Genomic DNA, 12,166 nt, shown 5'->3' with positions numbered 1-12,166 from the left:
AAGTTCAGTCTATGAATCTATTATACAAACGTTCCTCGTATCGTGAGTTTTCATAGCGGCTTCCTCTTCAAACCGCCATCTTGTCCTCTGAAACTATAAAAAGAGTGTACAGGGCTTTTTTTTTTTTTTTTTTGGTGTTTAATTGTCATAATTTTTAATATCAAAGTACGATTTCATGTTGAGCTGATTGAGTACATCCATGGATTCTATGAAAAAAAGTTCAATAAATAACAGAACAGAAAACAATCACAGCTGGAGTTACACGGTACTGACAATAGATCAAGCCATTCCTTACGCCATAAATAAACATCCAATATTCATACAGTCCTTTTTTTTTTTTTTTGAACAAAGAATTCAACTATTTGTCTATAGTGTTGTTTAAAACAGCATTCAGAGCTAGAATGTAGATTTATGTACAGTTTCACATTCTATCAAAATAATGCATCAAATTAAAGCCTTCAAATGTTCGTAGTAAAAAGAGACGAGTGCTGGCAGTCTGTCTGCTGAGCTGCAGTCCATTCAAACGCCGTTACACATCTACGTGTGTGTGTGTGTGTGGGGGGGGGGGGGGTTCTACAGGTGTGTGCTGTAGAAGGCGGGGGTGGCGTAGCCCTGCGTCCCCAACATGAACGGTGACAGGACATGGCTGGCGGTGAGGAAGGGCAGCTGGACCAGGCTGCCGGTGGGAGGGTGATGGTGTCCGCCGTAGCCTGCGTGCATCGCCAGGTGCCCGCTGATGGGTGGGGAGGGGCTGAGCGGGCTGAGACCGCCCAGGCCTCCGCCTCCTCCCGTCCCTCCCCCTCCGGCGCCGGTGGGGGCAGAGGTGTCTGCTCCAGGGTTTTGTTTCTTCCACTTCGTGCGGCGATTCTGGAACCAGATCTTGACCTGTGTCTCGGTGAGAGAGAGCGACAGCGCCAGGTTGAGCCGCTCGCACACCGACAGGTACCGCGTCGACTTAAACTTGTTCTCCAGCGCCACCAGCTGCTCGTAGGTGAAGGCAGTCCGGGCTCTGCGGGGCTTCCCCGACTTGGAGTCCGAGCCAGAGCGCTTCCTCTTGGGCTTGCCCTGTGCATTTTGACCCCCGTTCTGGGCGTTGGAGATCTGGCCTGTGGATCCATCCCCGGGACTTGCTGTGTCTCTGTTGGGGTCCTGGTGCTGGTTCAGATCTCTGTCTTCACTAGAGGGCAGAGCCGAGCTGCTCTCCTCACTGCTGTATGGCCCGTCTGGAGCCTCTGAGTCCGGGCTCCCAGATCTGTGGTAATCATCTTCATCTGGACTTCTGTACACAAAGCTTTCCTCTGGAAAACACATGAAACAGGGAAAATGTCAAAATAATGTATAATATGTCAAACTCTCAGATTTTAATAGCTTTTTAAGATGTTTTGATATTTGCACTCTGCAGTGCTCCATTTTTTATAGGACCTGCTGATAAGTACACATTACATGCACTTAAAGCCCCAACAACATTGGATTTAAAGGTCACATGATCTCCTCCTCTTCAGCCAGTGTAAATCAGTGTCCTCGCTCCTCTTCATCATGTGTGTGAAGTGTGTTGTTGTAAATCCACTCTGATCCTGTATTTGATCATGTCTATAAACCCCTCTATTTCAGCCCTGCTCAGAACAGGCTGTTTCTGTGTCTGTAGCTTTAAATATGTAAATGAGCTGTGTCTGACCACGCCCCCTCTCTGGAAGGGCTCGGGTGTACTCGCTGCTTTCTGGCTCCATGTCCTATTGTTTACGGTGAGAAGGCAGACTCAGAGGGCAGAACAAACACCTAGCTGTGGGAGTGTCACCCACCTGGGGGAGGGGCTACTGCCCTTTGTGATGTCATGAAGGGAACATCTCCAAACAGCCTGTTTGAGCACACATGAAAAGTGGAGCAGGCAGGAGACGGAGAGGATGGACTTTTCTCATCATTGGGGGGTTTGTTGACACATGTTAGTGGATTTCGTATTTGACCTCTAAGAACAATTCTGTAACTTTTCCGGAGGTTTTTCGGGTGAGCTTCAAATTTGGTGGCAAAAAGAGAGATTTTTATACCCTGACTTTACACAGATTTTTTTTCCTACCAGCCTTCAATCTAATAGTTTTAGAGTTTCCACAGCTGGTGGTGTAATTACAGCACATTATTTCTAAATCACTCACTAAGTCTTCTCTGTTGTTTCCCCTTGGAGAATGTCAGACAACACAACACACATTTCTGATTCATCTGTGAAGTAAAAACTGTTAACGATGCAGAAACCCCCATTTAAGCACTGAGCTCCATTCACCCAGGAAATAACTGAACTCTGCAGGACCAATCAGCAGAGGTCCCCAAACTGAAGCATCTATTATAATAATGATAATAATAATCAGAAATGATCAAAAAATAATAATTATAATAATAAAAGGCTGAGTTGGACTGAATCTTGTCAAATATTCATAATAGTATTTATTCCACTTTAAAGGGGCGCTACATGTGAAAGTCGGGGAAGTGTTCAGAACTCTGTTCTCTAACTGTCCTCAGAGGAACATTTGGTTCTTGTTACTGTTTGAAGATAAAATGAGAAGTTATGGTGACGGCGCTCGCAGCAGATTAACCATAACTCTCCTTTTTGCTTTTTGTTCAGGGACGCATTTTTCAAGTTTGTGTGTTCAGAAAATATAGCAGTGAATTTATTTTTTTACTCCTCCAACTTTTCATATTTCAGCACCACAGTTCCACAGTGCGCCTAAAAAAAAAAAAAAAAAATATATATATATATATATATATATATATATATATATATATATATATATATATATATATATATATATATATATATATATATATATGCGTGTGTGTGTGTGTATATGTTTCTTGTCACTATTTATCATCCACCAGATTTTTTCCTAAGCACAAGGAGATTTTATTTCTTCAGTATTTTAATAATTGTTCGCATTTTTACACTACTGCAGTTTTATAAAAACAATAGTAATAATCAATTTATTACTATAATTAATTGAATTGGATCATAATTTGCTGTAGCGTTTTTGGCTCAGGACTTTTCAGACTTCCTGTTCAGGTCTTTCTCAAAGGCCCACAGTTTGGGCATCACTGCACCGAAGGGCCCCAAAGACAAAATAAACAGAGTGTAATTCTGTTGTATCTGAACCACACATCGACACTGATGGTCTGAGTGGAATTTCTCCTTTAAGATTAGGCCGAACAAATGATTAAATCAACTAACAAATAAAAGAATTTAACAGACAATAAAAGATTTAACACTAAATTCATTTCAGCATTTCTGAGGCCAATTTGTTTCAAATATCTGAAATCAAACCATCTTTTTTTTTTTTTAATAAAAATTACATTTAAACCTTCCTCCAAATACAACACAAGCACATTCAAATCTATAATAATAATAATAATAATAATAATATAATGATCATTTTGATCTTAAAAGACAAAACCTGCAGCTCGGCTCATTATCTTTCAAAATAAGAGTTTATCAAATTTAAACTCTGTGCTCTGATTGGCCTGCAGAATAGAAAAAAACAATGAAAAGGTTCAACTTGAATTTAAAAAGAAATCTGATGAACACACAAAGAAAGCATGTTTTTAAGTGTTGAGAATGAACATTGTTTGTTTTTAAAGTTGCCTGAATATTTATTGAAATTGCCAAAAATAATACAGAATGTTGAAATTAAATTCGGGGCTGATAGCAAAATAATAAAATCAAAATGTGGGAATTATATATATTTTTTTTTAACGTCATCTTGAACAAACGGTCACGTGAGGAAAAAATAAATAGTCAAGTTTCTGTCTGTTATCAGTCCATAGATCAGTGATGAACATTAATGACTTAATGTGTGACAACATTTCAAACTGAATACAGACCTTTAGTTAAAAAGGTTTTAATAATCAGACCTTTAAAATAAGTTATTCAATAAAGTGTTCATCATATTCAGTGCTACAGAAACATTCCTCTTTATTTTATCTTCATTGTTATTTATCGTTTTCTCTGGTTAAATCATTAAATGTTGAAGACTGAATTTCAGCCAGCTAATAAACAAATAATGTGGTTTTAAATGGTTTAAATTAAACAAAAAAAAAACATTTATTTTTCACGTTTCAATTCAGAGTTTCATCAGCAGGTGACGGAACACGAAAAGAAAGAAATAAAATCTTCCGATTAGAAAAGGAAGAGAAACCGAAACACACACACACACACACACACACACACACACACACACACACACGCATCACGCATTGTTTTCTAATGAGTCAATTTAAGAAAGCACACGGCAGCTTTATAACTTTATTATCTGATAATTAAAAATGAGCCTGATTAAAACGTCAGTGTGACGTCAGGAACGCTGTTCATCCAACAAATGGCGTTTCTTTTATTCACAGGCCTGATTCTCCATGATTATATTCTAACTTTAATTTGGTCTGAAATAAAATATTTAGTGGTTTAAGATTTCTATAAATATCACCGTTTAGTCTAAATAGACACGTGACTGTAGAGCTGAATGACCTCACTGATCATTCAGATGATCATCACGGAGAACCGAAAAGAATGATGAATAAAATCAAACAAACTTTAAAATTCGCCAGCAGCTCAGTGAATGTGGAGCGGAAGAACAAGCAAACAAACACATGAGGAGATTTAGTGAATCCAAAGTGTGAATCAGAGCAGGTCGAATGTTTAACAGACATGCGCAGTGGAAGGAGACAAACAAACAGAGTTTTAAGAGTGAACTCGGGCTGAACTCGGACTTACTGCTTGGGTAGTCGTCCGCTCCGTAGCACCCTTTACTGGGCTCCAGGCTGCAGGGCTCGCGCTCCCCGGTGCCCCCTCCTCCTCTCCGGTTCTCCGCTCCGTACGCGCTCGGCTCGCGCTCTCCCCGCTGGCTCGCGTGCTGCTGCTGGGGCCGCCGGTTGCTCGTGAACTTGTTCGGGTCCAGGATGTCCAGCACGGAGAAAGAGGTGGTCCGGTGCCCGGTGGGGCCCTGAAAAAACCACGCATCGGAATTATTCATGGCACGCGCAGTAGGACGTTTTGACGCTTCATTTTTAGGATGAATTTATTTTATTTCCAGAATTTACAAGGCGTGATTAAATGTTTTTCACTTTTTTAAGTTCTGAACATTTGCTTTTATTTTTGATTACCTTCCAATACTATTTTAGTCATAAATTACAGCTTATAGGCCTGCTGATTTTAAAAATATAAAATGTTTTATTTAATGTATCAAAGTGCTGGAATTATTTAATTCATAATAATAATTACGTCCATACCTGTGATTACATTAAATAAAAGTAGGAAATGATGAGGTGAAGGCAGGCACAGCCTGTGAAGTGTGTTTAGAAAGCAAACAGCCACAACATGAACACAAATCAACCAGATTCCCTGAATTCAATATTTAGCGGTCAATAGGCTATCAACCAATCAATCCCGTTTATATTTAGAGGAGGTCACGTGTCAGAAGGGGAATAATAACCCACAGAAAGGAAGACAACTTTTATTTTAATGTCATGTAAAAAAAAAAAAATAAAGCCTCATATTGATATATCATTAAGGCATTTAATGATCATGTCCGTAAATGCACATTTTAATTTAGACCCTGCTGACACTTTATTCTACAGATGTGAACTTTAAATGTGTTTTACTTTTATTATTGTTATAAGATTTATGTGTATGTGCAGAGGCTGTTCGTTAGAAGCAGATAAGGGAGCAGCAGAGGCTTCACCTGCTGCACTACATCCTGATTAGGATCGTTCATATATTAATGAGGCCAGTCTGCAGCATGTCCACATGAATAATCCCACATTAATAATATTTTAATTCCCCCTTTAAATAATCCGAGGGAGCACGCGGGCAGCACCCAGGGGCCCATTAACATGACGATGATAAGAATATAATCACACAATGCTGCAGGATCAGAGCGGAGATTAAGAGCAATAATCTTTGATTTAAGATCGAGTCACACCATCACATCTAATGTAAGAAGCCTCCTTTGTTTCATGAAAAAAAAGTTCATTAAAGTAATGCAAGGCCTACACATATAAAAAAAAAAAAAAATCATTTCGATGCAATCATTGGGTTATTTCTGAAATTGTAAAATGTTCATTTTTTTTTATCGATTAAAATATAGACTGATAATTTATTTCCCTCTGAGCTTCTATTCGATGATATCTTAATAGTTTATTTTTTATTATTTCCTTTAGAATTACTGCAACAAATTGGCTGCTAATTTTACAACTACATCTTAATTAAGGCCCCATGTCGAGCTGCACTGATGGACACAAACTAAAAGTCAACACCGGAAAAAATCGAATAAACATGAAATTGTTATTAGAAACAGATAAACTAACACATAAAAACACCCTGAATATGGACCTTTCTTTATATTTATTAATATGTTGTGTTCAGCTAATGGTGTTGGCCATATTTAAACACTTTACTTTCTTGCGTTTTTGCTACATTTGATCACAATTCTGTCCTGCAAACATTTAATTTTATTTATTATTTGTCGTATTTCCTCGCTCTTTTTTCCACCTTCACTCTGGTGAAACAGACACAAAGTTTGTTGTATCAAGCTTACCTGCTGTGGAGCTGCTAAAACCGGGTTCGTCGGCGGAGGCTCCGAGTGGTTCTCCCCGGCCTGAGCCTCACGTCCCCCGGCCAAAGCGCTGGAGAAGTGACGCTTCTCTCCGGCTGCACCTGCGTCCAGGATGTCCTGGCTGTCGGGGCCCACCACCGTCTGGAGCCCCTCTCCTCCTCCTCCTCCTCCTCCTCCTGCTACTCCCGGAGCCGGAGCCACCCTGTCCCGGCTCATCACGGGATGGACCGCGTCCGCAACGACGGGCCCTGCTGCGGCTCTGTCCCGGTTAATAAGAGTCTGGAGCCCGTCTGCTCCGTGGCCCGGTACCGCTCTGTCCCGGTTCATCCCGTTACTCTCCCTTTCCCATAGGCTGAATTAAGAATCCGGGTTTTTAAAAAAAAAAGACGGGAGCTGTGAAAACTAAATTCAGACCGTTTTAAATGAGTTGTTGAATGTTTTTAACAGTCGTGAGTCCCATCAACATCCAGTGTGAGCTGCTAAAGTTTCCATCCGTTCAAATGTGACCGGAGGAGATCGGATCACCGTCCCGGATCAAACTTCAACTTCTTTTTGTGGTTTCCTTTCCGGATCTTTTCCCGTCATCCTCCGCGTCCACCGCGTCTCCGTCGGTCTAACGTCTGTATGTCTCCTATACGGCGCCGTTATCCCGTGTTGGCACGCGCGCACATCAGCGTCCCGACCTGCAGCCTCGCGCGCTCCGTCTGCTCACCGGTCTGCGCGCGCTCAGGAGAGCCTGACAGGAGTTTAAAGAAGGCGGGACTGACGCGGGTCTGTCTCTCCGATAGTTTAAACCAGCTCTCCCTCTCCCGTCATTAGTTAAGTGAATTCATTCTCTCTCTCTCTCTCTCTCTCTCTCTCTCTCTCTCTCTCTCTCTCTCTCTCTCTCTCTCTCTCTCTCTCTCTCTCTCTCTCTCTCTCTCTCTCTCTCCTCCTCCTTCATCTTGTGCCGCTTTCAACACCTTTTTTGGTTTTTATCCGCACATGCTCACATTTGTCCCTGTGTGTGTTGTTCAGTGTGTGTGTGTGTGTGTGTGTGTGTGTGTGTGTGTGTGTTGTTCAGCGTGTGTATGCCCTTTCCCTCCTTATTTATGCATTCCTATTCATCTCTTGCAGTTGTAATTGGCTACAAATTAATCCCACTTCCCCTAATAGTCAATTACCTCCTGATGCGCGCGCGGAGCGGTGCGGTCCGGGTCGGTTTGCTCTCCAAGCAGAAACAGAGACATAGAGCGCGCCTTATTCTCCTCTCATTTCATAGTCCACTATCAGGCAGGCTCACAGACCTTCACATGCTCACATGTTTAGTAGTTAAAAGTCACCTTTTTGCAGGTTGACGGAAAGTCAGGTAACAGCGGGAAGCGCGCGCCCTCTCATGATGGGATCATTTCAGTGAGAAGTGAATGTTCCTCAATATAACGGATGTCTCTTTAAGCCCACACACGTAGTCTTTAATTCAACAATACCTCTATTTTAAATACATTTAAATTAGATTTCAGTATAAAGCTATGAATACAATCTCTTTTTTATATTAACCTTCCATATAATGTTATTCTACTTTAAACACTGAACTTTGATGGTTAAAAAATATGATAGGATGTCAAGAATAATCCCATTGGTCTTAAAACATATGTAAGAATGTGGGTGCATTTGATGTTAGCTAATATCAGCACGTCAAACTTCATACCAATCTATAGAGTAGGTTGGGGCCCTGCAGACAAAAGCAGACTTGAGTCATTTTAAACTCAAACATTTCATTCTGTCCAGGCTGCTGTCTGGACTCTGACTCCTGCAGCCAATCAAAGCAGAGCTTGACCCGCAGGCTGCGAGCTAATTAATCCAACCTTCATTTTCAGAGAACAAACACCATCATTGTGATGCAGGCAAAGGGGTTTTTTTTTTATATAGGCCTCCCTCATTGTAAAGGCTGGACTGTCAGGGGTCATGCTATAAGAATGAATGAACAGGATCAAGGTCAAGGTTTCTTTATTTGTCTCCCTGCAGGAGAAACATCTGTGTCTGACTGCAGATGATACAAGGAATAAATAAAAAACAATTAATACAGATGTGCAAAACATCAGCGTATCCACACACACACACACACACACACACACACACACACACACACGGACACAGTTATCGGTACCTCTGGAGATGAGTTGACCTGACAGAGGAATGAATGAGTGTTTGCAGCAGGTGTGTTTACACCTTCTCCTTCAGGGGGGGTTCCTACGCTGTCGTTGTAAAACGTGAAACACACTTTTAAGTTTGTCAGTCCTGGTGGCCTGAAGGGGGTTCGATGCCGTGTCCTGCTCTGCCCTTTTAATGCCAGCTGTGCCTCTGATCATGTTGGCCTATGTGAAGCAGGCTAGCATGTGTTAGCATATATATATAAGTTCTTCTTAAACTACAGTGAAAGGATTAATTTACTTTAATTCCATGCTAGTATCTTTGTAACGCAGCTGCTTAACAACAATCTGTTGGGTGGCTGTGGCTCAGCGGTGCAGCCACTGCTCATCTGCAGTTCAACTTTAACATGACAGAAATAAAAGTGACAGGAAACCTAAAACCTAATTTCAAACACGACGGGTCGTTCGGTTCAGCGACCTGTAAACTCTGTAAACCGGAGACTTTGGGGAAACGCCTCCACAGCTACATTTGAATGTGTATTTTAGATTTTGCTAAATACACATGTGATGCTGCTAAAGGTCAGCAGGACCGTGTGTCTGCACACTGTTCAGATGGTCATCAGCCACCTGAGCTGATCTCATCACTGATTATTGATTATTGTTGGTAATAGTACGATAGAATCTCAGAGTGAACTTCTCCCTGAGTGTCACCTCGTCTTCAGCTTGGTTGGCCTGAGCTCTCTGGTGCGCCCTCTAGAGGTCTCCTCAAGTGCCTATTCATGATGCAGCTGGATTGTTCTGCAGGCAAACACACGTGTAATTAGCAAGTGGACCTCCAGCCTTGGGTGGATATATTGATAATAGTCGGTTGTAAGTTTGGACAGCTGCAGCGCTTGTGTTGGCTCCATCAGTTTAACACATCAGATTCTTTTTTTCTTCTTTACAAAGGAGCCAAACGTAAGACGAGCGGCTGAAATATGAACCTGGATGCACCAGACGCAGGCGCTTAACAACAGTCGCTTATAAGTTATGATAGCTGGAATTAGTGTTAACTAGAGTGTAGCAGAGTCCCAGTGTGTAGCAAGGTTAACTGGTGCACGCTGTAATTGATGTGTAGCTGATGCGTAATGTGTCGCCTCGCTCCGGCTCCACTTGTGCATCCTCATGAAAGGAGCTCTTATCTTTAATGCAGATTCCAGGGCAGGCCCTCTCCTCAAAACTCAATTACGGCCTGAATAAAGCCGGTAATGTCCCCGCTGCAGTGAAATATTGATTCCTAATCCTTGGCAGTCATTACTATGCCAGAAAATAATAGACCACAGAATTGGATTTTGATTTAACACACGACGTGTTTATTCAAATGCTAGGGACTTAATATTCCATTGACTCTCATTTTCAGTCACGGAGAAGGAAAGAGGAATAGTGATGAAGGCTCTGACGCCACACTTTTTATATTGTTGTGGTAGGAATAAAAAAAGAGAGAGAGAGAGAGAGAGAGAGAGGTGATGGGACATCTTTCCTGTCCTCCTCCCCGGCCCCCCTAATACACAAGGTCAGCTCCATGTAATTGCCTTGCTCAATGATCCTTGGGAGGAAGAAATTAAAAGTTGAGCAAAATAATGGCTGAAACAATGAGACATGATTAGCCAATCAGAGAGCCGAACCCATTACTGGAGCCTTTTGATCTACTTCCTGCTTCCGCTGGGAGGCTTTATGGCTTTATTTTAAAACCGTCAATATATTAACTATATTAAACATCATAGCAGCTTAGTCACCTTGGAAAATATTAGCATTTTAACTATACGGCGGCGGAAAGCGATAAAGCACCGACACGGCTACAAAGAACAATGAACAGAGAAGAAGAAGAGGACGGAGAATATGAAGAGTATGAACCATTACGACGATGAAGATGTCGCCTCTTTTAAACGGATTCATCACGTTAAAAATATAACAACGTCTCCCTTTAAAAGATGCACTTTAACTCTTTACTACTTCACCTGTCAAAGGACAAGGAAACAGTTTCTGTATTTCCATCCAAACGTACGGTCGAGTCCGAGAAATAAAATGTTTCTATATTTGATATCAGCAGCGTTAAGAAGTATCAGAAACAGAAACACTGAGACAACATGATAAACAGTAATCCCCTCGCTCACATCCTGCACCTCCTTCCTGCTCCTCCTTCCTGCTCCTCCTTCCTGCTCCTCCTTCTCCAGCCCGTCCGGACTCTCCACAACCTGACTGAACCTCCCTCCTGTCAATCAGCAGCCCGTCTGACCACCATCAGGTCCCGTGCCTTCAGCTCTACCTGGATGGTTCAGAGTATTACATGATGACTTCTTCTTCTTCTGTTGCCTCGGTAACAGACGTCCTCATCGTCTGATTTGTTTTTCATGTTCAGGTATAAAAATCCTGACAGCAGGATTCTGCAAAATATTCTGACTTTGCTGCCCCTTATTTTTTTCAATTAAGAGGACACACACACACACACACACACACACACACACACACACACACACACACACACACACACACACACACACACACACACACACACACACACACACACACACACACACACACACTCAGAGTTCCCACAGTCTGTGCCAGCAGACACAGTTGGAACTCTCCCAAGTCTCTCTCTCTGCCCGTGTGTGTGCGCGCGTGTGTGTGTGTGTGTGTGTGTGTGTGTGTGTGTGTGTGTGTGTGTGTGTGTGTGTGTGTGTGTGTGTGTGTGTGTGTGTGTGTGTGTGTGTGTGTGTGTGTGTGTGTGTGTGTGTGTGTGTGTGTGTGTGTGTGTGTGTGTGTGTGTGTGTGTGTGTGTGTGTGTGTGTGTGTGTGTGTGTGTGTGTGTGTGTGTGCGTCTCGCGTCTATAATTATTCTAATGAAGGTTAACGAGCTCTGCTCAGCCTCCTCTTTATTAAATTAATCTCAGGCAGTAATGAATCATAATTACTATAATTAGCATCTGGAGCTGATCTCACTCTGCTGGTCAGAGAGGAGACGACCAGGTCCAGGACCAGGACCAGGACCAGGACCAGGACAACAACCAGGACCAGGACAACAATCAGGACAAGGACCAAGACAAGGACCAGGTCAGGACAACAACCAGGACCAAGACAAGGACCAGGACCAGGACAAGGACCAAGACAAGGACCAGGACAACAACCAGGACAAATACCAAGACAATGACCAGGACAAGGACCAAGACAAGGACCAGGACCAGGACAACAACCAGGACAAAGACCAAGACAAGGACAAGGACCACGACCAGGACCACGACAACGACCAGGACCGGGACAACGACCACAACCAGGACCAGGACCACAACAACAACCAGGACAACGACCACGATAACGACCAGGACAAGGAGCACGACCAAGACCTGGACCACGACAATGACCAGGACCAGGACAAGGACCACGACCGGGACAACGACCACACAACCAGGA

General features: G+C 42.6%; 1 protein-coding gene across 1 annotated transcript; it reads right to left on the bottom strand.

Moving 5' to 3' along the window:
- Positions 1–563: 563 nt before the first annotated feature.
- nkx1.2lb (NK1 transcription factor related 2-like,b) lies at positions 564–6,960 on the bottom strand. Its single transcript, XM_079373028.1, has 3 exons — positions 6,570–6,960; positions 4,748–4,976; positions 564–1,298 (listed from the first exon to the last, which is right to left on the bottom strand). Exons 1-3 carry the CDS (start codon positions 6,912–6,914, stop codon positions 574–576), a joined length of 1,299 nt encoding a protein of 432 aa, XP_079229154.1. The 5' UTR covers positions 6,915–6,960; the 3' UTR covers positions 564–573.
- Between the last annotated feature and the right edge of the window lie 5,206 nt (positions 6,961–12,166).

The sequence above is a fragment of the Symphodus melops genome (assembly GCF_947650265.1).
Source record: "Symphodus melops genome assembly, contig: scaffold_455, whole genome shotgun sequence".
Taxonomy (NCBI): Eukaryota; Metazoa; Chordata; class Actinopteri; order Labriformes; family Labridae; genus Symphodus; species Symphodus melops.
This window is presented reverse-complemented; position numbering and strand designations above follow the sequence as displayed.

Excerpts from the sequence above, each read along its gene's own strand:
- nkx1.2lb (XM_079373028.1), bottom strand. The coding sequence starts at position 6,914 with ATGAACCGGGACAGAGCGGTACCGGGCCACGGAGCAGACGGGCTCCAG. Across the intron at positions 4,977-6,569 it reads TTTTAGCAGCTCCACAGCAG|GGCCCCACCGGGCACCGGAC; the intron begins GTAAGCTTGATA and ends TGGTTTTTTCAG. Across the intron at positions 1,299-4,747 it reads AGCGGACGACTACCCAAGCA|AGGAAAGCTTTGTGTACAGA; the intron begins GTAAGTCCGAGT and ends TGTGTTTTCCAG.